This window comes from Grus americana, chromosome 3 (assembly GCF_028858705.1).
Source record: "Grus americana isolate bGruAme1 chromosome 3, bGruAme1.mat, whole genome shotgun sequence".
Lineage (NCBI taxonomy): Eukaryota > Metazoa > Chordata > Aves > Gruiformes > Gruidae > Grus > Grus americana.
The window spans coordinates 73,198,054-73,225,135 of record NC_072854.1 but is presented as its reverse complement, the minus strand read 5'-3'; the positions used below and the strand labels follow the sequence as shown (position 1 = coordinate 73,225,135).

Here is a 27,082-nt window from a genome sequence, read left to right as displayed (position 1 = left end):
TTACTGCTTGAATTCCCTCATTTAGTCCCTGAGAAGACTGATGTTGTCCTTCAGGAACTGTTATGTCACACTGAGCTCTGAAAGTATACGCATATTTTTTGGGAAAAAAGTCTATCTGATCTAAGCACTACTGGAAGGAAGTAAGTCCCAGTGCCTTCCACTCTGTGAAGTCTGTGGGATGCCTAACAATTGGCCACACTTTCAAAATAGCTTATCTAGATGTATTAGGACTGTATGGTAGTAGCACAAATTCTTGGGAGGAGAAGACAATCATTGAGAGTTTTGCAGTGACTGCTCTTTTGGATCATCCCTTCTTGCAAAAATTAAACAACTTACTTTTCCCACTTGGGTGGGAGCCAAATGAGTGGGAGCTATTTTTGACTCATTCTTTGCTAATGTTGTAGCCAAATGCCTCTCCTAAGGGAATGCCTCTCTCCCCATCCCTCTCTCTCCCTCCTTCTTTCTCTCTCTCTCTGCTATAGGAGATATTCTTCCTCAACACAACAGGATTCAAGTCGAGACATTTTCTTATATGTAGATGTATCACATCTGGCTGGAATGGAGTTAACTTTTCCCAGGGCAGCCCTCATAGTGCTGTACTTTGTAGCTAGAAAGATATTGATAACACACCGGTGTTTTGGTTATTACTGAGCAGTGCTGGCACAGCACCAAGGCTGTCTCTCCACCCCTACCTCCCCTCTCAAGGGCCAGCAGGCTGGGAGTGGGCAAGAGGTTGGGAGGGAACACAGCCAGGACAGCTGACCCAAACTGACCATAGTTTCCCTACCGTATGATGTCGTGCTCAGCAATAAAAGCTAAGAGAAAGGAGGAGGAGGAGGAGGGGGAGGGGGAGGCATTCATTATTAAGGCATTTGTCTTCCAAAGCAACTGCTACATACTAAGGACTGACTTCCCAGGAAGTAGCTGGATATCGCCTACTGATGGAGGTAGAGAATAAATCTTTTACTTTGCTTCCCTGCATAGTCTTTGCTTTTCTTTATTAAACTGCCTTTATCTTGACCTATGAGTTTTTAATTTTATTTTCTCCCTCTGTCCTGCTGAGGATGTGAGAGTGTGGCTTGGTAGGCACCTGCCAACCAACCAAGGTCAACCCACCACAGTAGAAAAGAGATATTTAGATATGGCCATTCTCCTGTAGTTTCCTTGATATCTGGTAGGCCAAACCCACTTCCAGTACAGACCTCCTCTTCTTAAACTGTCCATGCCACTAAGGCATTTCCAATGTTTTCCATGTAGTAGCTGCATTCTTTAGGAAACAAAGGATGTCCTGCAACTCTGCATGGACCCCTGACTCATCATGAGGTTCAGAACTTCACACCATTCTTCATGCCCTTCAGATGAAAAGTCAGAACAGAGCAGGTTGTTTTAACTCTAGCACAAAAAAAATGTTTCTGAATTTGAGGTACTAAGAAGCTACCTACTCAGGCTGGACCTGACACTAAGTTCCTTTAGCACACAACCTCAGGCACTGCCCCAAGCAACAGTCACAACTTGTCTCAGTTTATCAGACAACTCAGCCTTTTCCACACTTTGGAGATTGTGTGGAGATTGTACGCTGACAGCAAGATTAGTGACAAACTCTGTATGTCAGGCAACTGAGTTCAAATACCCTTCCAACAGTTCTATAGGATGTTTTCTCTTCCCTGATCTGATAGAAATAGCCTGAATGGAAGTGTTTTTCTCCCCACAAAACTACAGTGACAAATATTTCTCTGTTGGACTTCGTGAGCCCACATAGGCCAACATTAAATGCAAGTTACACTCACGCAGAAATGGTGTAGAAAGTGCAGTGCAAATACTTGTACAGAGGTCTAACTGCTCATTTACAGAATGCATTATTCACCTCCTGGCAGATAATACAATGGCTGTAGTTTATATAAACCAGCTGGGATGACTACTCCTCTGTACCATAAGAGATAGTTATGAAATTGGTTATGGAACTGATGCAAACATCAGATTATGCTCATAGCAGTTCATCTGCTGGGACAACAAAATACATTGGCAGACAATCAGCGCAGACAATCAGCACAGACATTTTTCAACAGAGCAAAGTGGAACAAAGTGGGCGATTTGTGATTCATTCATTGATTCAATTGATCTTTGAGGAGAAGGATTATTTGTCAGTGAACCCATTTGTGGTGGACAAGAACAAGAAATGTAGATTTTTTTTTTTTTCCAGAGGAGGTCACAGTCCAACTTTCCTATAGGATGCTTACTCATACCTTGGTTATGCCATAAGGATTGCCGTATCTGCTAATTCCTGTCTCAGTCCAGGAGAAATACAAACAATCAGTCTGAGTACAGCCAGAGTCACAGAATCACAGCATCACTCAGCCTGGAAAGGGAGCTCAGGAAGACTGTAGTCCAACCCCCTGCTCAAAGCAGGGTAACCTATGAGGTTGCTCAGGGCTTTATTCATTGAGGTCTTGCTCTGGGCAGCCTGTTCCACTGCTTGAATGTGAAAAAGTTTTGCCTCGTATCCTGTCTGAACCTCTCTTGTTTCAAGTTATGCCCATTGTCTCTTATCCTCCCACCATACCTCACCATGAAGAACCTGTCTCTTTCTTCTTGCTAACCACCCTGTAGGTATGACAGGCTGTTGTAAGGTTCCCCTGCAGCCATCTCTTCTTCAGGCTGAACAAATCCGAGTCCTTCAGCCTCTCTTCAAAGGACAAGGACTGCAGCTCCTGATCATCTTGATGGCCCTCTGCTGAATGTGCTCCAGGTTATCAATGTATTTCTGTATTGGGGGTCCACAGACTGTATGGCATGTCAATAGCTTGATTCCTTCTTCAAAAGCTTATGAATGGGTCTCCTATATACTGCACAAGTGATTTACAAGCAGTGACTGACCTGGCAGAGTATGAACTCAGGCTATTATCTTATAATTAACTTTTTGACATATTTTAGTGAAAGCAGCACCTACGCAGCACCAGGCTGAGTGATGCTGTGATTCTGTGACTCTGGCTGCACTCAGCCACACCCACATTCTAGATGAAGCCTGATGAGTGCAAAGTAAGGAGTGGTGGTAGTGGGGAAATAATCACATGCTGCAGTCACTGGCTGTGCTATCAATACAACCCAGGATGATACTTGCCTTCATTCCTGCCAAGGATCTGTATGGCCACCATATTCCTGTTTCAATTTTTTTCCTAAGAAGTTATATCTTTTCCCATCTTCTTTCTGCATCAGTGGACTCACTCAGAAAGAGGACGTAAGTTTTCATTGCACCTAATTAGTTCTGGATGTCCACCATAAATCTTCATAGTATGTCAAATCATGTCAGAACATATTAATGATAGCAGAAAAGAGCTTGTGAGGAAGATTAAATATTCCAGAAAAGGCATTTATGCTTTGGTATGAATAATGCAGAGTCATACTTCTTGAGACAAAAATTGCAGGGAATATAGATTATTTTGTCACTGTGAAGACTTTGAATCATTCACTTTGCTTCGTATAGCCATAGTCTGAAAGAGATGAGTGTGATGCAGAGGTGTTTTAGATATCAGAGACCCACACATCAACATCTGCAAGGAGTGCAGTGCTACATGAACATACCAGTTCAAGTCCAGGAGTAGTATAGTTATGTCTGTGAGACATTATACCCAAGCTACTAAATCAAATAATTTCAGCAAGTGCTTCTGGAGCCAGCTTGTTTGCTTCTAGTTAAGATTTCTCTGAAAATCATCCCTAAGTGTTTGCCACCCTTATCACCCACTCTTTAAAAAAGTAAGTGGTTTTATCTCATCCAGATATAGACAGAGTCCATATAGTTTTAGTGAGGTTGGGTATTTTTCTGACATAGGATAATAAAGTCTTTTTAGAAGATCTAAGGAGCTTCTTCTCGTGCCTGTCATGATGTTTGTATTTGTCTGTGAAATTCTCCTTGATTGCACTTATTGCACCAGATAAGAACATAGAAGATTGATGGCTGACCTATTCCTACCCTCAGACAGTTTTGTACTTGGCTAATGCATCTTTCAGACTACATCCGGTCCACCATTAATATAGTTCAGAGCTTCTCTTAATCAAGGATTTTTTTTTTTTTTCTCAAGACCCATCTTAGTTTTGATGAATTTATATGAGATAACATGGGGCAACATTTTCTCATATCAGTGGACAAGGCACTCCAGGACGTGTGTTTGGTTTTTTCTACACTTTGCCGAAAGGGCGAATGCATTTCCAGTGAGAGCTGATCTGAGTGGTTTTCAGTGTTTCAGGTTGTGAGTTGGACAAATTAGACCCAGCAAACATTATTAGGGCTCATTCTGCTGCGTCAGAGGTGCTCGTAGGTGCTTCTCTGAGAACATTGCTTTAATCTCAACATCTGCAAGGCTGCTCCATGGAGCACCTGTCCCATGAGACTTTGCATCAGCAGAAGTACGTACAGTAGGTGCTGCTTTCACTAAAATATGTCAAAAAGTTAATTATAAGATAATAGCCTGAGTTCATACTCTGCCAGGTCAGTCACTGCTTGTAAATCACTTGTGCAGTATATAGGAGACCCATTCATAAGCTTTTGAAGAAGGAATCAAGCTATTGACATGCCACAACTTCTTCAAAATGTGTTGTACCTTGTGCATCCTGTGACTCACCCTCCCTAACTCCTGCTTTGGATTCCCATTATATACTTAGGTCCCTGCTGTAGAGAAGGAGTGGAGTCCTATGTCACTCTCTTTGTCCTCAGTATGAGGCAGGAGATCCTAGAATTCATCCCACAGTAGTGATCAAAACTAATAATTTCACGGGCACCTAGAATGAAGCCTATTGGGGACAACTTGTCTGAAAGAACTCTAGTTGCTGGACTTTTTAGTCAAGACTCTTATACAGCAGATAAGACTGGAGAGCTGTCACCTTGTTTTATTTCCCAGACAAGGTTACTGCTTTTAGGGATTAAAGAAGAGGAAGATTAATAACGTGCTTATCTGTGATAAATCATATTAGTTATTCAGAGAAGACATTATCTATGGCCAGGTTTTTGTTCATTTGCTTAGAGATTCTTATTTCTGTGTTTGGAAGAAAGCACCTATATTTATCTAATATTTTCTATTTCCAAAAATACTTTTAAACCAGACTGTCAATCAAAATACAATAACAATAAATATTTTTCTTCTTTTGGGATCCATGAAAAAATGAGATCATCATCAAATAAAGGAAAGAAGCACTATACATATACCTTTGTAAACAGCATAGAAGACCGTTTGCAGAACATATACATATTACAGCAGGATATGACAAAAAGTTTCTAAATGTAATGTTTACACCTACGATTTCCATTGTGGGTTTTAACAGTCAAGGCTTCCACTTCTGGGATTAAAACAATCCTCGTGTAGACTTGTGACATTCAGTCTTCTCCATTACATGAGTAAACTGATGGTGCTGCAAAGGAACAGGACAGATGAATCATGTTGCCTTGTGCCTCCTTGGGGGTCCTTTCTGCTGTGCCTGGAGAGCGATGGGGGCACTCCTGACTGCTCAGACCATCACAGGTGCTTTGAACTTCTGTCAGGAGCATGGTGAGGACAAAAGCACACAATTAAAATTAATTTGTTTGTTCCTAGAAATCAATTGTTTGTGCAGGTCACACATCAGAACAATTAGCCTAGATATAAGCATTTAAACAAAGCAATAAGTAAACCAGATGAAATAGCACAGGTAACTGATCTGAAAACAAGTCCAACAGCCTTCTGTCAGCCCTCCTTGTCTTTTATTAGATCAGATCTTCCCTTTTCTCTTTTACCTGTAGATGGAAAGTTTTTAAACTCAGCTTGCAATTTTCCAGGTTGTCATTACTGGCAGCATTACCCCATAAGTCCAGGTGCAACAGTAGATACAGTAGAGGCTAACATGTAGGTGCAAACCGACACCCTCACACGTCTGGCTGCAGCCCAGGGACGCCCTTTGTGCAAAAGGATATTTTCTGAAAAATAGCCAATAGAGTTCTTAAAATAAATGAGTTCCTCTTAATAGATATTTTGCAAGCAGTGGCATAAAGAACAATAAATTATGAGCCTGAGTAGTAAACCTTGACCCATACAAACCGCAAACTTTCCTACTCAGAATGAGCTGTATTGGTATCCATGGGGAGAATAATCTGATGGAAGGTGTATGCTCCAAAGACTAGGGCTGCCAGAATAAACAACTGTTTTCCCAGTCATACTGGCAGGTCTGGGGGAGCGCAGAAGTCTGCTAGTGTGGAGAGAGCTAGGGAAAAATAATGGAAGCCGTTACCGCAGCTAGGCTGGGCTGCTTCATTGCAGCACAGCAAGGTGCGAGACAAGATGATTTCCAAAGGTTTCCTTCAGCTCTGATTTTTGAGATACATATAATAGAAAGCAGCTTTGGAGGACCCTGCAAGTTTGAACTTTAAATTTAGCTCTGGATTCAAGCTCAGCTCTATAGAGTTGGAAAATGAGAGCTATTCTCTTCAAAGCAAAAGTACTCTACCCATCATGCTATGCAGTGTACTGTCTACTATCTACAATGGCCAGTTTACTCTGCCTGTTTTTCCTGGTTATCTAAAAATTCACATCACAAAGGCCAATTTTCAGATCTCAAGTACTTTAGCAATTTGGGTTTGGCTGGGCTGGAAAGCCCTTTTTATCTGCATTGTCACATCTGGCTACACCCAGGAAAAAAGGAGGTATGCTAAAATAAATGCTTTTGAAATTCTTTCAGATCTGAAAGAATCCTGGTTCTGTTTTTCTGTTGAATTTAATGTGTGAATAAAGATTAGGGCCACTTATTTTATCTTCTGATTTGCTTAGCTCTAGTTCGCTGCTAATCAGTGATGCATTGTCCTCATGCAGACGTCATTCAAAAGCTTCTAATCTTAGCTTCACTTTAAAGTGAATATTTTCTGTGCTACTGTACTTGAACACAGCTCTGGGCATATGTCCAGTTAAGGGTAAAATAAAGTCGATCTTTGTGATCTATTTGCGATTAATGTATTGCATATTGGAAGGGTTACAAGGGAATATTTGGATCCTCCTAACAATCATTTGAAAACTACACTTAAACAAAAACTGTGAGCGTGCTCTGTTAAATTTTAACATGGTGCAACTAGGCAGTAGTTAGGGTGGCTGAGGCCACTTTGCTCCTCAGGTCCAGAGCAGCTGCAGCAGTTACCTTTGATGCCGGGAAGCGAGAAGACCCTCTGAGAGCCACCGCGTGGCTGGAGGGCTGTTGCGTAGTTGAGCACGCAGCGATTGCTCATGTTGCACATGTGAAATCCACCCCACTGGCATGCAACCATGTGGTTCCATGAGGCTAGTCCTTTGACCAGAAGGTTTCTTCTGTGAGGTTATGGTCTATTTAAAAAAAAAAAAAACCACCAAAAAAACAAACCCCAAAAAAACCCCCAAACCAAAAACCCCACAACAAAACAAAAAGCAAACCCAACAGTAAACTTGGCAAAGGAGAAATTTGGAGGGAGCTATATTTCTGCAGAAGTGAGACACATTGGTGTTCATATTGATTTATACTCAGGCAGCTAATGTTGGTGTTTTTAATACCACCTCAAGAACAGAAGTGAGGAAGAAGTATTTTGTTCTTTCAGAATAATAATAATAAAAGAAAAAGAAAACCAATAATACTGGCTGATGGGTGATACACTGCCATGCAAGAATTCTGAAACCCATCTTAAATCAATACTGTTTTAAAGCATGATAAATATTAGATATCTTTCCTGACTGTTCTTCAGCCTCATACAGAACCACTGGAATTTAAAATAGGAAAAGACCAGTTGGTCCAGCTAGTCTGTGCCTTCCAGCCACTGGCTTGTATCCTACCATGCAGGGAGTACTTGGTCTGATGTTAACATGAGATATTGACTCATACCTTTGAAGTCCTCAGGATCTCATGCCCATACACTGACAACCATGAGCGAGTACTTAGATGTTTACAGGTCTAGATCAATGGACAGAGAACAGTTTAGGTGATTTGTTCCATTTGCTGTTTCCATACCAGATAGGAGCATATATCTCCAGAGAGGATAGTTTAATGAATATGTGTATTTTATTATTTTCATCATATTTTTCCACTCTGATCTAAAGACCTTGACTAATAGTTTTGGGTGTTGTGCTGGTGCTGAATGTATACTGAGACTAGATTTCTATTAACTTCTTTGTCCCATTCAGTGGTAATACTTTCTATGCTTAATATGAAGGTTGCTTATTCTCAACTCTGAACCAGCATTTTCTGATGAAGATGCCCAAAATTAGGCTCCTGAAGTGCATGCTCTGAGACCTAGATAAATTGGCCTGACTTTTAAGGGTACCAATCTCCCATAATTCCCATGTAAGACAACAGCAGCTAGAGCAGTTCAGGTATTAATCAAGTGAATTAATTAGCTGTCTGAATATGTATTCAGGTTCCTAATTTAAGTATCTAAGGTGGTTAATGTTCTGAAAGCAGCAGCACAATTACTGAGTTCTGTCTCTTTCTTTCAGATAAAGTCTCAAGCTTCACATGAAAAGCATGACACTTGAAATTTAATCAGTCCTATTTCCTGTGCTTTTCATTTTTCCATCACTGTGTGTTATAATAGGATATCTGTAAGGGTATCTGACTCAACTCCTTTTTTTTTTTTTTTTAATTAAGAGTGAACAGCATGATTAAAACTAGGCAAATAACATAAAAATCTGCAAATATCTCTTTAAATTTATAAATGAATTAGATTTTAATTGTGTTCATTCCTGTCTCATGTAAGAGTAGCAGCAAGTCATTATCTGCTAGACTGGTTCCAAATAACAGATCTGTTAAGAATAGTAGTTCTAAATATGTCTTTAATGGAGCGTGCGAACAAGGCAGCAAGGTTACATAGTTACCTGAGGGAGAGGGGAGGACTGAAGGCTGGGTTTTCTTTCTTTCTAATTGTTTCTCCACGGGTGTTCAGGTCACGTAGAAAATGGGCTCTGTGGAAGCCTGTCCTTGGAGAGACTGGGTCAGGATCCAGGATGCACTGGAGGAAGGCTGGAAAGAAAGCAAGAGAAAGCAGGCACTTCCAAGGTTTCTGTAATAACCAATCCCTTGAAATGGTGCCTGAGGCTTTGGGAGCACGGGTACTTGTGGGACCCTGCAGAGTCTGAGAGCGAGCCTCGGAGATAGCTTATTGCTCAACTGGGAGGGACAGAAGAAGCTATAGGACACACAGTAAGAGTAACCAATCGAATTCCCTGTTGTCATATTCCCAAGAAAGAGGACAGAAGAAAAGAAGAGAAAATAATTTAAAAAAAGGAAAGAACCAAAGTCAAAGAATAAATTGGGGCTGGGGGATTGTAACGCCAGATCAGAGTATGGCCTCTGGCCAGGATCAGACAGGGCAGAAGCCTTCCTTTCCATTCATCCTGTTTGTGAATCTTCATTAAATTAACTGTGCCATTGCCTGTAGCTTTTATATGCAAGGGCTGAGCTGGACTGTTCAAATGCCTTTGTCAGCATTAAATTTTAGTCAGCTAATGAAAGAACAAGATGGATTTCAAATGCTATACTGGGATTTGAAATCAGTGTCTTTGCTGATTGCATGTACAAATCATTCAATCAAGGAACAGAAAAAAAATCAGCTGGCATGTTTTATTCCTGTTTATAAGATGAAATATTAATTTCTAATTAAAATAGGAGCTGAGAAATAATGTCTTGCTGAAGAAGTTAGATAATAATTTCAAATAAATAATAGAACATGTTGTGGTCATTTTTGAGGCAGTTTGTACACAATCTGGCTTTTAAGAAAAACAAGTTAATCATAATAATTATTTGTCAAGCTCTCATAATAATTACTCTCTGTCTCTAAGAAAGGCACTGGAGTCACTTCAGATTATCTTCTCTGTTGCCTTTTTCTAGAATGAACATGTCATTTAATGTTATGTCCTAACTATCTGAATTACAGTACATTCCATGTAGGATTCCTGGTCAGTTCCATGCGTCTTCCAATAGGTGATCACACTATTTTATTTGGGAATGAATTTCCATAAGCCAGAAGGGCCAAATATTGATTTTTTTTTAATGATCATCAGGTAGGTAAACTATCTTTACAGTTGAATCTCTTCATGATGGAGTTAATTCCAAACATCATGTATAATAATGAACATTCATAATTTTATGTGCATTATGGCAGTTGTAAGTCATGGCACATGAATGCAGCCATGAAAAGGATGGCACACAAATACAAAGTCATGCTTCTTTTCAAACCATTTGAATTGATACTGACCTGTGTTTCCCTGGGAGTCCAACATACAGAACTTGATTTATCTCAAATAGGCATGGTTATTTTCCTCTATTGTTTTCCAGTCTATTAATTCTAAAGGACAGAAATTAAGATAATAGCCAAAATGAGGTAATCAATAACCTTAAAAATTATCCTTCTTGCCAATTTTTGTTTATGTTGCTTCAGTGGTGGACAATTATGAATTGTATATCTCAAGCTGATCACATTGCAAGAACACACACAAATATCACTGGTGTGGATCTTTCTTTTTGTTTTGAAGGGGGCTGGGTTTTTTACCCTGCACTGAGCTGTGCTCTGTATATCCTGCAGTTTCTATTTCATTAAAAACCAGACTTCACTGCAGAGCTATTTAATCATGATCATTCCACTAAAAGCTAGGAACAAAGAGAAGCAATGCTAAAATTTCCTGCCAAGCCTTTAACAGCTTATAGCAGTGGATGTGTACAGAACAGGTTTCAAAAACCAGGTTGCAGGCTGGTTTAGAGGAGAAAGAATCTCAGCAAATCATCCTCACAGGGCCATAAACCCTAGGTTTTTTCTTAAGTAAAATCCCTTATGAAGAACTTTAGCCCAGTAGAAAGAAACAGAGAGTCTTCAGGCCATAATGTCATCCCCTATAGAAGCTTTATTAGGCTGATGAGCTTCTGTCAAGCCATCTGCTAGAAGTGGATCTCTCCAGACTGGCGCTTAACAGTATGTGTCATATACATTAACTTGTAGAGAAAGTTATCTGCTTGTTATCCAGTTTCCTGCTCTTTTTCCTGTTGCTATGAATAATTCGTGTGGACACGTATTCTTGCAACTTTACAGCTCTGTGATCAGTGTCTTTCGGCTCTTACTGTTAGGAATTACAAATGTGTGGGGACAATCCATGTAGATTGCAGACCTGAGAAGGTACAAAGCTACACTTTGCCAGGAGCAGCCTGGTGAAGGAAGAGACAGCCCTCTCCTGGCATGGCTGGCATGCAGACGCCTGTGCTGTTAGCTTGACCCTTAGGTGGTGCATCATATTTCCCTGTGAGTCCTTTTACTGCTAGCCAACTCAAGAAACAGAGCAGGCAATGCAGATTTATGCAGAAAGGGAAAAGGAACTTTTTCTCCACCACAGGCCTGTTTTGCACTCACCTGCTTCCCACTCCAGTGACGCAGTGCTGGCAAAACCACGCCGCCAGCTGCCTCAAAGGCCTCCAGCTTCCCTCTAGCCTCTTCCAAAGGCAGAGAGGGGCTGCAGCATCACACATCAGTTGGGAGTATTTGTGAATATATAATATCTCATCCAGATGTGCTCCGCCTGCTCAGCACTGTCACGTACAGACGTCAGGCATGCGCAACCTTCACATTCACTTGAAGCTGCAGCCAGCCTTTGGGAAATGACAGTCTTCTCATCCCTGCTTAGCTCCTTCGGGTCACTAGAAAGGAGATGTAAGAGGAAAGCTCTCTGCTCTCTTGAGCACTGGCATATTTGAACACAGCTTTGTCATCTCCCACAGCATGAGCATGAGTTATGTGCATTGTCACTTGGTTTTTACATCTTAAATCTGCTTTTCCTGGAGTAATATAGTTGTGTGACAGACTGAATGACCATGGGGAGAGGCAGAAAGGGCAGGGAGGGGAGGCAAGCTTCAGACTCTTGTGTCTGCCAAGCAAAGTTTGCAGCCTGGGAAATACAGGAGCAGTTAGAGATCAGTTTCCTTTTGTTTTGCTCCCAAGTCGCGTGGTGGATGGGCTGGACCTGCGCGTTCCGATTTGGCATAGGGCTGGCAGCACTGCTCAGCCCCCTTTCTCCTGCCCAGTGCCTAGCGACTCTGAGACTCTCCCTGCATCTGATTAATGAGTGAGTCAGCAGCTTGTGCAGTCATTTCGCCTCATAATATTTCAGCTTCACTGGGGCACTGTTGTATTTGTGTATGCCAGCCTCATTCCGGAGTCTTTGACAGTAAGCTCTTAAAGCCCTAATGTGCTTACATAACATGATAGGGAGAACCAAGAAAGTAAATTTAATTAAAATATTTTGCCACTGCTTCTGACACACAGGGAGATACAAAAGGAAGACACTTCTTTTCAAACACTGAAGAGGAATGTGTCATTCCTACAAAACCAGACAAGGAAACTGAAGACACTGGTGTTCTATAGCATATCTAAAAAGGGGACTAACTTAAAGTTTAGGTGTGATACGTCTGAAATGAAGGAGAACTGTGCCTTGATGGCTGAATTCATGCTTTGGTTTCCTTTAGCCATTGAGTTGATATCTGTGAAAGGTATGTTGGCAAAAGTAAGTTTAAAAAAAAACCCAAACCCCAGCCCTCTAAAATACAATATCATCATTATTCCAGGAGAAGAAGATTCATTAGTTATTTGACCAACTTTGCTAGTGAAAATAAATAACCCATTGCATACAAATATTGCTGCAATCAGCATCCTGTTAATGCCTTAGAGAATTCTAGTGCAAATTTTTGAGGAGCTTCTGCTAAATGCCCAGATTTTGAATGGCTTTCACTTCGCTCTGTAGTTTAATACAAGAATAGAAGTACACTAACCCCAATTAAAAAACAACATTCACCAGATATAACAAAGCAGTAGTATCTGGGAGTCCCAAAGGTTTCCTTGTACTCAGAAAGAAAATAGCAGGGTATCTCAACTGGTAACTGTAATTGTATCCTAGCTTTTCAGGGAAAAATACATCAAATATAATTGTGTGAATTGAATCTCTTTGCTTGGGGAAATAAAAACCATTTGAAGAATGGAAGCGAAACCTTTCTGATTTAATGACATCCTGAAAATGAAGTCTGCAACCCTGTGAACTCCATTTATTGCTTCATGAGTACTGTAAGATGTCAAATGTTTATCAGCATGTTTTGAAATCTGGCTTAGAAGCCGTATTTGTAAGATATGCCCTCCTTTTAGCTGCCCTAGTGAAAGCTCTGCTTCCTCTCTTCTTGCCAAAGGGCAGAGCAACTTGCAATTCTATAGAGTGCTGCATTATTTTCTATAGACTGGTGACATGATGCTCGGGAGGCAGTTAAGGAAAGATCCCTTTTCTTAAATAACACATCCTTCCATACACTTATGTGACAAGTAGGGGAGCTTCATCTGGTCAAACAAATAGTTCACATACAATGGGAATTGAGTTACCTGGTTTATCATGTGTCTTTTTGATAGCTCTTCTACCATCCTCCCTTTATGTCCTATCTCTCATCTCTTTCAGTGTATTTAGCTGCCTCTTGCACTTGCCTCCCTGCTGCAAAGATGCAGATATCGAAGTAGGAAGTGAAGGGGTAACCATTACACATATGGTCTGCTTTTGTTTGAAAACAGTATAACAACTAGTTTCCTGGGAGCAGAAGACATACAAGAAACAATAATTTACCATGATGGGATTATTTGTTGTAGGTTGAATGAAGCATTTATTATGGTCTGTGACAAATTTTTCAGCTTATCATTCTGTCTCGTGAAAATTACAAATCATTTTTTAATTGAGATATTGAAACAAAGCCTTTTTTTTCTGACCCTCTTTTGGCTTGGTAAAACACACAAAAGATAAATAATTTTTCCACAAATTGTTTGCGGTCACATTAGCTTGCACATAGAGACAGCAAGGTCATTGAGACAGCCCACAAGAAGTGAAGCCTGCAGCCCTGATCCACAATTACTTGTTCGGGTCACCAGGTAGCATTTCCTGGCCTCCCCCTCATAGGCAGTCAGCTACAGCTGGAATTGTCTGGAAAACAGGCAGTTACTTCTGAAAACACAACTTCAGAAATTCTTGTAGCTGTATATTTGATTGTGGGCTGAAACAGATGGGCGTTTGGATGTTTGCATATAGAATAACTGGCTTTTACTAATCTGACTTGTTGCCTGTGACTTACATTTGGACATAACGAGTGCAGTGGCACAAACAAAAGTCCTCTTTATACGGTCAAGAGGTGAGGATTTCATTCAGCCATACGTTATTAATGAACATAAAGCACTTTTTATTAAGATGATATGAAGAGGCAAAAAAGCAGCTAGTGCATACGTTTTGAACACACCGTCTTTACACTAATCACGTTTAGGGACATTATAATCTGTGTTATTCATTTTGCAGTGCCTTAAAGTGAAATTTGTTAAATAATTTTGTTATCTTTGTTGTTAGATAATGTAAGAGATGTTACAAATAGAATGTAAGAGGGAGTAAACTGACAATATTTGTAAAATGTCTGAACCAATAACAGCAAATGAGTTTAAACAAATGAAACCCTTTGCAAAAATTATTTCATAGAATCTTAGTTTGGCATGGTTATTCAGAGGATTATCCATTACTAAATAAAATGAAAAAAAAAAATTTTCAAGGAATCAGTGACAAAACAGAAATGTAGAATGTTGCATTTTTTCTCCTATGTGTCCAAAGATAAAACCATAATTAGATAATTAAGCATTCAAATAAAAGTGCTGTAATTTTTCTAAGAAGTAAAATATCCTAAAATTCCACCAAAATCACAATAAGCTAAGTTTGTTCATCACTTTTCATGTGTCATTTAGTTGCCGAAATAATCTTTAGCTCTTACCTTTAGGGATCCAGATTTGAAATGACTGATCAGTTCATCATGTTGGCCGCCTGCCCTGCTCCTTGCAAGATCCCATGACACAAATTTGTTGTGTTCAAAGTTTGTCAGGTCATCTCTACCATGAGACACTGCGAGATATGTGACTTCCATTGTTTTCCAAGGGTATGCTACGTCACTAGCTCACCTCTACACAAACTCATACAGACCCAGATGGGCATGTTTGCTCAGAGTTGGTGGTGGTTCTTTTGTATAGTTGGGTATTTTTTAATTCAGTTCAGTTGGAAGGGACCTGCAATGATCACCTAGTCCAACTCCCTGACCCATTCAGGGCTGACCAAAAGTGAAAGCAAGTTATTAAGGGCAGTGTCCAAATGCCTCTTCAACACTGACAGGCTTGGGGCATCGACCACCTCTCTAGGAAGCCTGTTCCAGGGTTTGACCACCCCGTGGTTAAGGTGGCATACGTTGGAACTGAAGGAGAGCATAAGAAATCTGCCTCTGCGATTTCTCCAATGCATAGGGACGTTTGCTGCAAGCCTGAGTAGGGCTCCCCCAGTTCATGGTGTAAGCCCTGCTCTGCCACCTGGCATTTTGTGGGGGAGCCCTCTCTACTCTTTGGAACGGCCTTGTGCCAAGTTGTTACACACACAGCCCAAGTATTGATCTATGTTATTTCATCTTCCCAGTGAAATTTAGCACCGACTGTGTTTCCAGAATGATTTTTTTCCGTAAATGAGCACTCATATTGAATGCAACCCATCACCATGTTTTAGCTCGCAACAAAGCTAAAATTTCATATGGCCTACCCACGAAGCATATCAATCCCGGTAAAGACCGCTACAAATAAAAAAGGCAGTATACACAATTTCTAAGACCTCTGTCAGGACCACTAGAGAAGATGATAGCTCTCATAATAGTTGCTAACTGGACCAAGACAACAAAATATCTTTTTATGTGACCTTGAATATTCAGCAGATGACAGTAACAAGCCATAAAACTATCTGCCTATTCCAGATGAAACATTATAATTTATAACAATTTTATTCAACAGATTTTGGCTTTTTATTCTAATCAAGAGTCATCTGTGAACAGACTGTGTTCTTTATCAAATGTGTGTGTTTGTTCAAAATTTACCAACTGGCTAGGTATTGATCAGATTCCCCAACCAAAATGTTTTTACATTTCTTTCCATCCCAAATTCCTTCCTGCCCTAGCTTTTCTGAGAACTACAAATGAGTAATCCTTTGTGCTTAATTTCTTATTGAATATTAACATAGACTTTTCCTATCTTTACTTTATACATGAAAGTTAACTAATTTCTAGCCATAATTCTGATAGTGTCATTTTTCCTACTTTCGGTTCGTCAAGTGGGATTTGCACGAGTACCTGCTCTGCTCTCAAGAACAGTTAGCCCCACACTGACGTCACAGCAAAGGCACTAGACTAAATTCATGGTTGCTTTACATTCAGGTCCTTCTAAGTACCTAGCTGAAGCTAACATTGGTTAGATTTGAGGCACATTATGGTAAAAGGAAAGACTCACAGTGAGTTTCATGAAATTTTGGTCTGTCCTGTCTTCCTTCCCCCTCTACTTAGGTATTACTCTTAGCAGCGTTGGGAACATTTTTCGGTTGTGTGCAGCCAGAGTGTAGGTTTTGGGGTTTTGGTTGGTTGGTTTTGTTTTGTTTTGTGTTGTTTTGTTTAGTAGTATATGTGTGTGTATACTCTCCTCCTTTTTCAGCTTTAAATTTGAATGACAGAAAAACCCAAAACTGTAATAAGAAAAAATGACCCAAACTATTGAGGAACTGTTAAAATGAAATTGTTACAGGAAAATTTGCATTGCATCCAATACGAAAGTAAGTATCAAATGTAGGACACCTGAATTCTTCAAGGTCATTCATAAAAGTAGTGGCCTAATTTCAGTGACTTCAATTAATCCAGTACTCACATGGCTTACAGGTTTTCTTCTTCTTTGCTTAGTGAAAACTAAGGTCCTTAAAAAAAAAAAAAAAAAAAAAAAAGCTAACAAAACACTTTTCTATTTTTAATGTTAATAAACCCTAGTGTTCAAATTAGTCTTTGTACATCAATGGTATTTTTTCCAAAGGATGAGAGAAAGGCAAAATAAAAGTTTCATAGTCCAGAATTCTGCTTTGCCCTTTGTTGCATTTCAAAGACCTACTGAGGAAAAATACAACTTTACAGATAAGCCTCATAACAAACATAATACAGTTCTTACATTTATTGAAAAGCTGTCCTATGAAAACTTAATTGAACATTGATTGCCTCTGTTTTGTCTCTGGTTGAATATAATTACATGATTGCATTTGTTTAAAAAACTCCACACATTTCTTACTGATTGTCAGAAGTGAAGTTTTGCAAGCTCAAATGCATAATTATATAGATAACTTATAATGATGAAAATGAAATAAAATGGATTTTGACTGCAGGAAGTTAAGTTTAGGTAAAGCACGACTTCTCACACTGGATTTACTGGAAAATATCTTATTTACACATAGGGATGTTTATGTTACTGATCTGTAGACAATTCATTACCATATGATGCTTCACATGTTGCTTTCCACTACAGTACATTTATTTCTGTAAGTGATGTTAAGGCAGTCACCTCTGCAGTGTGGGACTACATGCTTGAAGCCTCAATGTAAGCTAGATGTTCATTCCTAATTAGTCAAAAGCAAATCCTCCCACCATCAAATATTTATTATCTTTGGAGTTATGCATATTATACTGAAATATGAAAAACCAAATGCATGCTTTACTGAGTTAATACATACTTGAGGGAAATGGCCTCTTTTTAAAACATTGGCAAGCTCTGTTTAGTTTTCTACCTCCGGCAGCCACATGAATGCTTGCCTCAGGAAACGCATATGGATGCTACCATTATCTCCTGCAAGTGTCACTGATGTTTATGTTCCTTTTTTTTTTTTTTTAACTAATTGTGAAATTAAGGAGGTATCTGAGATAAACTCTCAGGTAGAAAACAGTTGATAGTGTGTGCTGTGCCCTCCCAGTCAGTTTGTGATCTCTTCCATGACTTGCTGCCTAGAAGCTTCACAAGAAAGAGAGGACAGCTGTGCCAAGCTCAGGGGCTTTCCGTCTCTCTTTCACGTAGGGATGGAGAACACATTCATTTTCTATCTACAAGAAAGCAGAATCGTTGATAAATTCATAGTGTATCAATCCTAAGGGACTAATCAGCAGATAAAACACACCTAGAGATAGCATATACAGAGCACACATTAACATATTCAGGCAACAGATGTCTACTATATGCAGTATATAAGTGAGGGTACATGTAGTGGCATACTCTTTACTTCCCTGGGTAAATATTCTGCCAGCTTACATATAAGATTTCTATTCTTTCTGTGTTTCTGAACATGGATCTGAATGGTGTTGGTTTCATGTGATTTGAATGGGAGCTATGAACCTTCTCCTGCAAAGAAAGTGGCAGATATGTTGTCTCTAGGAAATATTTCTCCAGATGCTCCTTTCTTGGTGGTGCTGGTGGTGAATGTCTGGCAGAGAGAGGAGCGCATGAACTCATTCGGTCAGATTATGCTATTTTCACAAGGATTTTTTAATTCACCATCACAACTGTTTGCTACGTTCAGCTCATCTGGAAAACAGTTACTGAAGCAAGACTTTCTTGCCCAGTTGCAATGTATGTCCTGTGTGAGGAAGACCCAGAGAAAGAAACCTAGATATACCCTCCTTTGGGATCTCTGCTATCCTAATGAATCCCCAGTTAACATTTCTGAGTTTTAGGGCAAACGAGCTGAGAAGACCTACCAAATCAGAGCCTTTTCCACAGATAAATCTAAGGGTCTTCATAATTTGATTTGAAAGCCATATCATATCTACATTAGGGGAAGGAACTATTTTTTCACTTGAAAGTTTCGGTGAACTTGTAGATTCTCCCCTTTTCTTCATATTAAAGTGACAACTATCTTCTCCAACCTGGATTTGAGAAGTGTCAGTTAACACCTAGTCTCTCACACATCCTACTTCCCTAGCGTAGACAAGGTGTTACTTAGACAAAGTAACAGAGACTGGATTGCAAACGCCTGTTAAACACCGAGTAACGTGGGAGGTCTACAGCTAAAAAGCATCTTGCAGCTTGGAGCATATTGCAATAAAATGACTCAGGGGGAAGGAAACAAAACAGGGAGGTTTCTTACTTCCAGCTCCCTCAGGAGCCCTGCAGCACAGGTCCGCAGTGACTCGGGGCCGGCGCTGACAGCGTTCAGCAGCTCGTGACGGGAAGCTGGGAAACGGCGCAGGACCCAGCGGGGTCTGATGTGAAATGCAACCACAAACGGTACCCTCTGGCAGTGCCTGCACATCAGCAGATCAGAGCTAAAACTTGCGTGTGGGGAAAACCTTCACTGACACATTGTTTCTGCTCAACGGACAGAGACTTCAATGTCTGCTCATACAGGATCTTCTAAGCTGCGGTTACATAAAAAGTCCTTTAGTGTTACAAACTTCATTTGACTTTCTGTAGCAATCCCAAATTGGCATGCCTACTACTACTTTTAGCAAAAATTCTTAGTTCTCATAGCCTGAGAAGTGATGCTGACTTACGTTGTTTCCTTATTAACACTGAAAGGGACATTGCTATCTTGGTGCTCAAAAACATAAAATTTCAAAAAAAAAATCTTCAAGTGTGACAAAAAGTCAAATTTAAAGGCAAATTGTTTTAAAAAATTGTTCTAGCTGAAATTCATCATTTTGATACTGGGATGTTTAGCCCTTCTTAGCATAAATAACATTGGGAAATGACAAAGAAACATTCCAAAAAGAACAAATTAAAGCTGACAATTTGATTAAATTGGTGCTTTCTCATGAGGCATCTCACCTTCAATGAAATAAAGATTTCTGGGGGGAAAAAAAAAAGTGGTTAGGGTTTTTTATTATTTAATCAAAATCCCTGGCTGGCACCTCATTTATACTTCTAAAGCTTTATAACAGAAATAAGAAAACTCCTTTTTATCTCTCACTGCTTTTTCATATGTTCATGTTATTACATTTTTATTCATAACAACACTTTTTCTTACTATTTTAGGCAATGAAAGCCTAGAAGAAAACTATGTACAGGACAGTAAAATGGGATTTGTCATCAATGCTATATATGCTATGGCTCATGGGCTCCAAAACATGCATCATTCCCTTTGCCCTGGACATGTCGGACTGTGTGATGCTATGAAGCCAATTGATGGCAGCAAGCTCTTGGAGTTCCTCCTCAAATCCTCATTCATCGGTGTTTCTGGAGAAGAAGTTTGGTTTGATGAAAAGGGAGATGCCCCTGGAAGGTAAAGAGATGTTTCATCTCGGCTAATTAAACAAGATGTTGGGAAGGGGGAATGTTGCTGAGTTTGGTGATGGAGATTTCTTTGGCTATTTTACTGAAGCATATAGCATGCATACTGTGAGAAATAGATGGAGTAATCTGGATTAGTCTTACCAATAGCCAGGAATAACACTGGTAACACATGATATATTGAAAGCTACAGCTCAAATTAAGTACAGCCTGTAGCATTTCTTGTGTTTCAGGAGAGGACAAACCTTGTATCTCACAGACTTTTGGTGTCTGAGGTACCACTGGGGCTCAGCACCAGGATTTTAATACGTATAACGCCTAATACAAGTGCTTGGAAATTAATGAAGCATTTGCTTGCTAAGGTGTTGAAGGTAGGGCTATAGAAGACATCTTTTTCCAACTGGATCTCTGCTGGTCCAAGTGCCCCTGGGACGTAGTGCTGTATTCTTGCTAGAGACTAGTTCTGCTTGATGAACTCCTGTGTACTCTCCTTGTTTCATTCAAATAAACTCGGCTGTCCCAGGGTTTAAAGATAGGTCCAAGTAAAGCAGGACAAATATTGGGTTTTGGAGGGGTTTTGGTGGGGGTTTTTTGTTTGGTTTTTTTGTTTGGTTTTTTTTTTGTTGTTGCTGTCATATGGGTGGTTTTTTGTTGGGTGTTGTTTGTTTTTTTTTTTTTTTCCCCAGGAGGTACTTTGTTTCACTCATTTGGGGTCTGTTAAATTCCAGCTGTGGTAGCTGCTACTGTCTACCCCTCCCTAGCAGACACACTATGTACCCAAGCAATGGGTGAGACACCAAATTTGTGGACTTGGACAGCACCTTTTTTTCTCTTATGGGAGCCAGGTGACAGAAATCTTTTCCTCTTCATTTAGTTCTGTGGGCTCTGTCCAAGTATTTTAAGTGAGACACCTCCCAGATGGATAGATGGGTTTATTTTTGAGCTTTTTTTTTTAAGTTTAATTCAGCTGCTGGAGTACACAATCCATTATTAACTGAAACCTACTCAGGGGTTACTTCATTTAAGTTAGTTTTCCTACTGAGTTATTAAAGTCTTATAAAAGACTCTCTCACTCCATCTTTGGGCTTATTGCATAAATGCATCTGAGTGCCAACACTGCACAAAGAGAGTGCTCTGGAATGAACAAGAGTTTGCAGTCTGGCATATGCTTTCAAAGAGTATTTGTAAGACACAGTGTCCTTAAAGTACCTCTTATTTCTATTACTAGCCTTTATTAACAAAACTGACCAACGTTTTTACTATTTGCATTTCTTGTTATATGTAAACAGTATATACATTAAACCAGCTCATTATGTTTAAACAGTAAGAAAAAAGCTGGTCAGTTTAGTCTTCTCGTTGAGCTCTGTATACTTTAGATTTTTTTAGTCTAAGAGATAGACGAGCTAGGTCAGACTTCGAAAGTAGAGGCAAGCAATTCCTTCACGGTCAAACACAAATGCATAAATCAAATATTTGTACATATCGTTTAAAGAATACAGAGAAATTACTGCTTAGTGTAGCTTTAAGTTTATTAGACACTATTTATCTCCATAAAAGCATTACTCCATGCTTTGCATATGCTGCTTTGTCTGCCTGTTAGCTATTTGATTTGATGTTTAGGTGTAATTTTCCAATTTTAGCCCAAATCTTATTTATTGTCTTGTCACCTGAGAGCATTTTCACAACTCTCATCAGTAACAAGCATTGAATTAGAATGAACAGTTCCTGAATTTAAAATATAGGAGGGCTTATATCACGATATTTCTCTGAGTAGGTGAGGATGATAGAATTTATTCCATCCATCATTTTGGTTTATAGCTAGGTTCATTTCTCTTGATTCCCTGGCCTATTTAGAATTTGATGGGCTATTTCAGGCAGGGTTGGGGGTTTTTTGGTGGTTTTTATTTGTTTGGGGTTTTTTTGTTGTTGTTCCTCATTTATATTTTCACAGCTGGAGTTAGCAAGCTTAGGCACGAAAGGTCAATTAACCTTTTTGATATTCATGCTGTAATCTTTGTATCAGTCTGTGGCATTTATGACATAGGCAATATCAGAGAATGGTGATGTGTATATGAAATGTGATCTGTACAGCCTGTCAGATCTTTGTATGCCAGCAGTAGTTTATGCCCATGCAGAATTACATTTAGCTCCAGATTAGCCCTAGAGTTTCCAGAGCTCCGCATGGAAAAGCTCTTTGTGGATAAGTGAACGTGCCATACCACTGTATCAATACCCAAAAGAGCTTTCATACCTCAGCGAAATGAAAAGATAAAAAACCACATACAACATCTAAATACAGCAGAGAGAGCCAGATCTGAAATTTCCTAGTTTTTTAGCTTTTGTATGACAGTGCAAGAATGTCACACAAATATGTAAGAAGTTTTTTGGTATTATGTTACCATATCATATGAACAAATCAACTTCACAAGATGGAATAAATCAATATTCCTTCTTAGAAGGCAGCTACCTTACTTGTACTTTATTTACAAAATCTGTGAGGTTCTTTGAGCAACTGACTCTCACAAGCTCCTAGTTAGAATCATCATGGGTAGAGCAGGTAGAGATGCCTGTAGTTATGTTTGCCTGACACTCATAATTTTCTGTTTTGAACCCCTTACAGCTTCATCGAACCTTAACCATTTGCTTAGCCATAACTCTTTTTCTATCTCAGGCTCAATTCATGGTTTCAAGCTTTTATCAAAATGAGATTAGAAAACATGAGGGACTTTTTCAAAGGTTTATTTCTTCTGTGCAGAATCTTTTCTTTGAAAAGCTCTTATGCAGAAATGTGAAGCAGAGCTTTATCAGAAGGGCACAAATGCGGTCACTTAACTGACTGCATTGCCTCAGGGAAAAATAACGTGGCTGTAGCTCTGGAAAATCAAGAGCTTTATGTGCTCGCTATACTGTCATTAAGAACATGCTGGTAAAATTGCTGAACTTCATACTTTCATTGAGTACTTCCCATTTCCTTTCTCAATAGTAATCATGTCACTCAGATTCCCAGAAATGGCTGGAGAAGATGCAAGGGATGCAGTAGTCACAGGAAGTGAATGAACACAGGAAGTGCCATCTAAATATGAGGAAAAACTTCTTCACTGTGAGGGTGACTGAGCACTGGGACAGGCTGCCCAGACAGGTTGTGGAGTTTCCTTCTCTGGAGATATTCAAAACCCACCTGGACGTGATCCTGTGCAACCTGCTCTAGGTGATCCTGCTTTAGCAGGGAAGTTGGACTAGGTGATTTCCAGAGGTCCCTTCCAATCCCTACCGTTCTGTGATTCTGTGATTCTGGAGAAAAGTAACTTCAGCCATCTCAGACTAACCAGTGTAAGAGTGTGCCTGTGACCAGCTGACTCACAGTCTGCCTCACTGTTGTGGTTTAACCCCAGACAGCAACTAGGCCCCACACAACCACTCGCTCACTCCCCTCACAGTGGGACGGGGGAAAGAATCAGAAGAACGAGAAAACTTGTGGGTTGAGATAAAGACAGTTTAATAGGTAAAGCAAAAGCCACACACACAAGCAAAGCAAAACAAGGGATTCATACCCACTACCCATGGGCAGGCAGGTGTTCAGCCATCTCCAGGAAAGCAGGGCTCCATCACGTGTAACGGTGACTTGGGAAGACAAACACCATCACTCCTAACATCTCCCCCTTCCTCCTTCTTCCCCCAGCTTTATATGCTGAACATGACATAATATGATATGGAATATCCCTTTGGTCAGTTGGGGTCAGCTGTCCTGGCTGTGTCCCCTCCCAACTTCTTGTGCACCTCCAGCCATCCTGCTGGTGGGGTGGGGTGAGAAGCAGAGAAGGCCTTGGCTCTGTGTAAGCACTGCTCAGCAGCAATGAAAACTCTATATTATCAACACTGTTTTCAGCACAAATCCCAAACATAGCCTGATGATAGCTACTATGAAGAAAATTAACTCTGTCCCAGCCAAAACTTGTTCATATGCTACCACCTATTTGGTCACATCAGTTCCCAATATACCGACTGGAAAGCTTGCCATTATATTGAAAGAAAGATTCATTTTCTTATGTGCAGAATGTTTCCTTGGCTTCTGTAAATGCTGCCATATATGTGTGAAATCCAGCTGCGTCCATGGTCCTTGCTCTCTTAGAGCTTCACAACTCTTGTCAAACCCACTTCTTTTGGAATAATCATTTTTAGCTTGGATGCAGCCCAAAACTGTTAAAACTGTACATGTGTGAGGGGATAGGGGTAAGTATTCCAGCACTGGACTCATCCTTACTCAAAGCAGAAATTTTTCATTGAGGAAAAGAAAAGGATAGAGAACTTATGCACATCTTCATATACCAAGTGTGTTTGTTAGACCACATTTCTCCTTTTAAAATTCAAGCTGCATATCAAAGCTGCAAACATTGTACTACAACTTGTCATATGCAAGACTGTGTAAGAGCTTTTAGTCTGCATACTTTATTCTTTGACAGATAACTGATAGAAAAGGGAAGAGTATTATAAGAAAACATAAGAATGGCTTTCAACCTAAAATCATGTCCCTGAAATTGCCAACTTTTGATTGGTATTGCATTAATGCCACTCTGTGCCTTGTAATATATTTTTGCAAAAATGAAAACAATCTGTGCAGGTTCAAAAATTCCATTAAGGGAATGTGAGGTTTTAGTAATCTTTTTTCCCCCTTTCTGAATTCATTTTCCAGCCCAGAGTAACTGATTTTGTATCAGTCTAATGCAAGGTCATACTGAAATCCAAGTAAGCTCTTCTTGCTAGGAAGAAACATGTATATTCCTGCTTAATTTTACTCCTGTCTGTTAAGTCTACATTATAAAGTGTCCACCTCTTATTGCTTCTTGCTATCCTGATTCTTCACAATCCTGAAAACAGCATTCCTATTTTTATGTTCTTCCTTTGCAAGAACTGGGAAGGAATTGTTTCCTAGTGAATTTGAAATTTACTCCTTTTCGAAGCAACTCCTCAATTAGTAGCCGATTGCCAGCCAATGGACCTGCCTCCTGCTTGGAGCTCCATTGAACTTATCGGCAAGAGTCCCTTTTTCCGTGTGATTCAGTGGAGCCCTGCAGTGGCACTGACGTTATCTAAGCATGCATATTTGCAAGACCGAGGTCTAAATACAGCTATAATATGCACTTCTTTACGTCATCTTTAACTAGAGAGATCCCAAAGACTCAAGAAAAACAGACACCTAGAGAGTAATTCTGGCACCTCTTTCCTCTGTGAAGTGTAGAAAGAGTTGAAATTTTGCATGTTTGAACCTCAGAAGGGAAAAGAAAGAAATGGATATGTCTTTCTCTTTGCCCACAGCCAAGCATCCCAGTTTTATTTATGGCTCATACTTTGCTTACCTTTCATTTCTAAAGCACATGCAGATTAGCAATGCTCATTACAAACCAAAGATTTTTTTCCCCAGAGACTGAGACAATCCAGTAGAGAAAAACAAGGCAGTAACTCCCAGGCTTGGAAAACAGAAGATGCTTTGTGATTTTCAGCTCCAGTGCTGATTTCTGGTTCTCAGCCCTCTTTCTCTTGTCCTTTTTTAAACCAATTCCCCCCCCGCCCCGCTTCTCATCTCAAGAGGTCAGGCTGTAGGTCCAGCCTCTTTTGTGGTTCTTCCTCTCTGTGCACTCTCCAATATTCATTCTTCCATTCTTGTTTATTTCCTACTAAGAAATCACCACAGCTAATTGCTGCTTTGCACAAGCCACATTCTGTGGGCTAAAGAAGGAACAGAATAATTAGCAGTAAGGGATGTGCACACGTCAGGTCCAACACAGGGAAGGCAATGATGGAGGCAGGGAAGCTGAATGTTTATTGTAGCAGTGTTTTATGCTTCCTTTACATTAGCCTTGGGAAGTTGTCTCCTACTTGCCTAGGGCGAGGAAGTAAATTTTGTGCCTGAGTTGCTAACTTTTCCTGACCGTCTTACTGGGCTGGGTAAAATAAATAGTTGAACTAGTGCTCACAGTTAACTTATGGAATACCAGTTCAGTTAGTTTGAGCATTTCTACTGATTACTTTAGAGCTCTCAGCAGGGCTTGTACTGTAACCAACCTATATCTAGGCACTAAGCAAATGTTAAAGACATCTTGAACAATGGCTGAAAACCACACCGTCCAGACAGCGTCTGCATGCACATCTTCAGCAGAGCTTGCTGTCTTTGATGTGCAGTTCTTCCTGGACATGCAACTTTTTACCCACAGTTTTATGTAAGCAGGGCAGGCAGTTGGTAATTATGTGGCAGTCAGTGCTGTCATTTCCCATGATTCTGCTGCAAATCCTACAGTGTTTGGTGTTTCCGTGAAAATTTAGTCCTTGGTGTTAAGGGATGACAAGGGGAAATGGGTTTAAGCTGAAGGAGGGTCGATTTAGATTAGATGTTAGGAAGAAATTCTTTACTGTGAGAGTGGTGAGGCACTGGAACAGGTTGCCCAGAGACGTTGTGGATGCCCCATCCCTGGAAGTGTTCAAGGCCAGGTTGGATGAGGCTCTGGGCAACGTGGTCTAGTGGAGGGTGTCCCTGACCATGGCAGGGGGGTTGGAACTAGATGATCTATGAGGTTACTTCCAACCCAAACCATTCTATGATTCTATGATTCTATGAATATTTGCAGAGGCAGAAGGAGAAGGACGAGGTAAATTTTTATGCTTCATGTTGCAGGACGGTGACTCACTTTCTCTTTTTTGCCTTGCAGGTATGACATCATGAACCTGCAGTACATAGAGCCGAACCACTACGACTACGTCCTCATTGGGACCTGGCACGAGGGTGTGCTCAACATCGACGACTACAGGATTCAGATGAATAAGAGTGGAATGGTCCGATCGGTGTGCAGCGAGCCTTGCTTGAAGGGCCAGATTAAGGTGTGCCTCAGACCCTTACTTTCTGCCATAGAAATTTGAATAACCAGTCAGCATTTTTTCCCTAAACACAAGCAAGCT

At 40.1% G+C, this 27,082-nt stretch overlaps 1 protein-coding gene across 7 annotated transcripts in view; it reads left to right on the top strand.

Annotated features, from left to right (window-relative positions):
- GRM1 (glutamate metabotropic receptor 1) overlaps positions 1 to 27,082 on the top strand; it is a 193,750-nt gene that overhangs the window by 125,957 nt on the left and 40,711 nt on the right. For all 7 annotated transcript variants that reach the window (XM_054822437.1, XM_054822439.1, XM_054822438.1 and 4 more), the window contains exons 5-6: positions 19,880 to 20,126; positions 26,836 to 27,004. In XM_054822437.1, the coding sequence (XP_054678412.1) occupies positions 19,880 to 20,126; positions 26,836 to 27,004 (416 nt within the window). The remainder of the gene's footprint in view (positions 1 to 19,879; positions 20,127 to 26,835; positions 27,005 to 27,082) is intronic.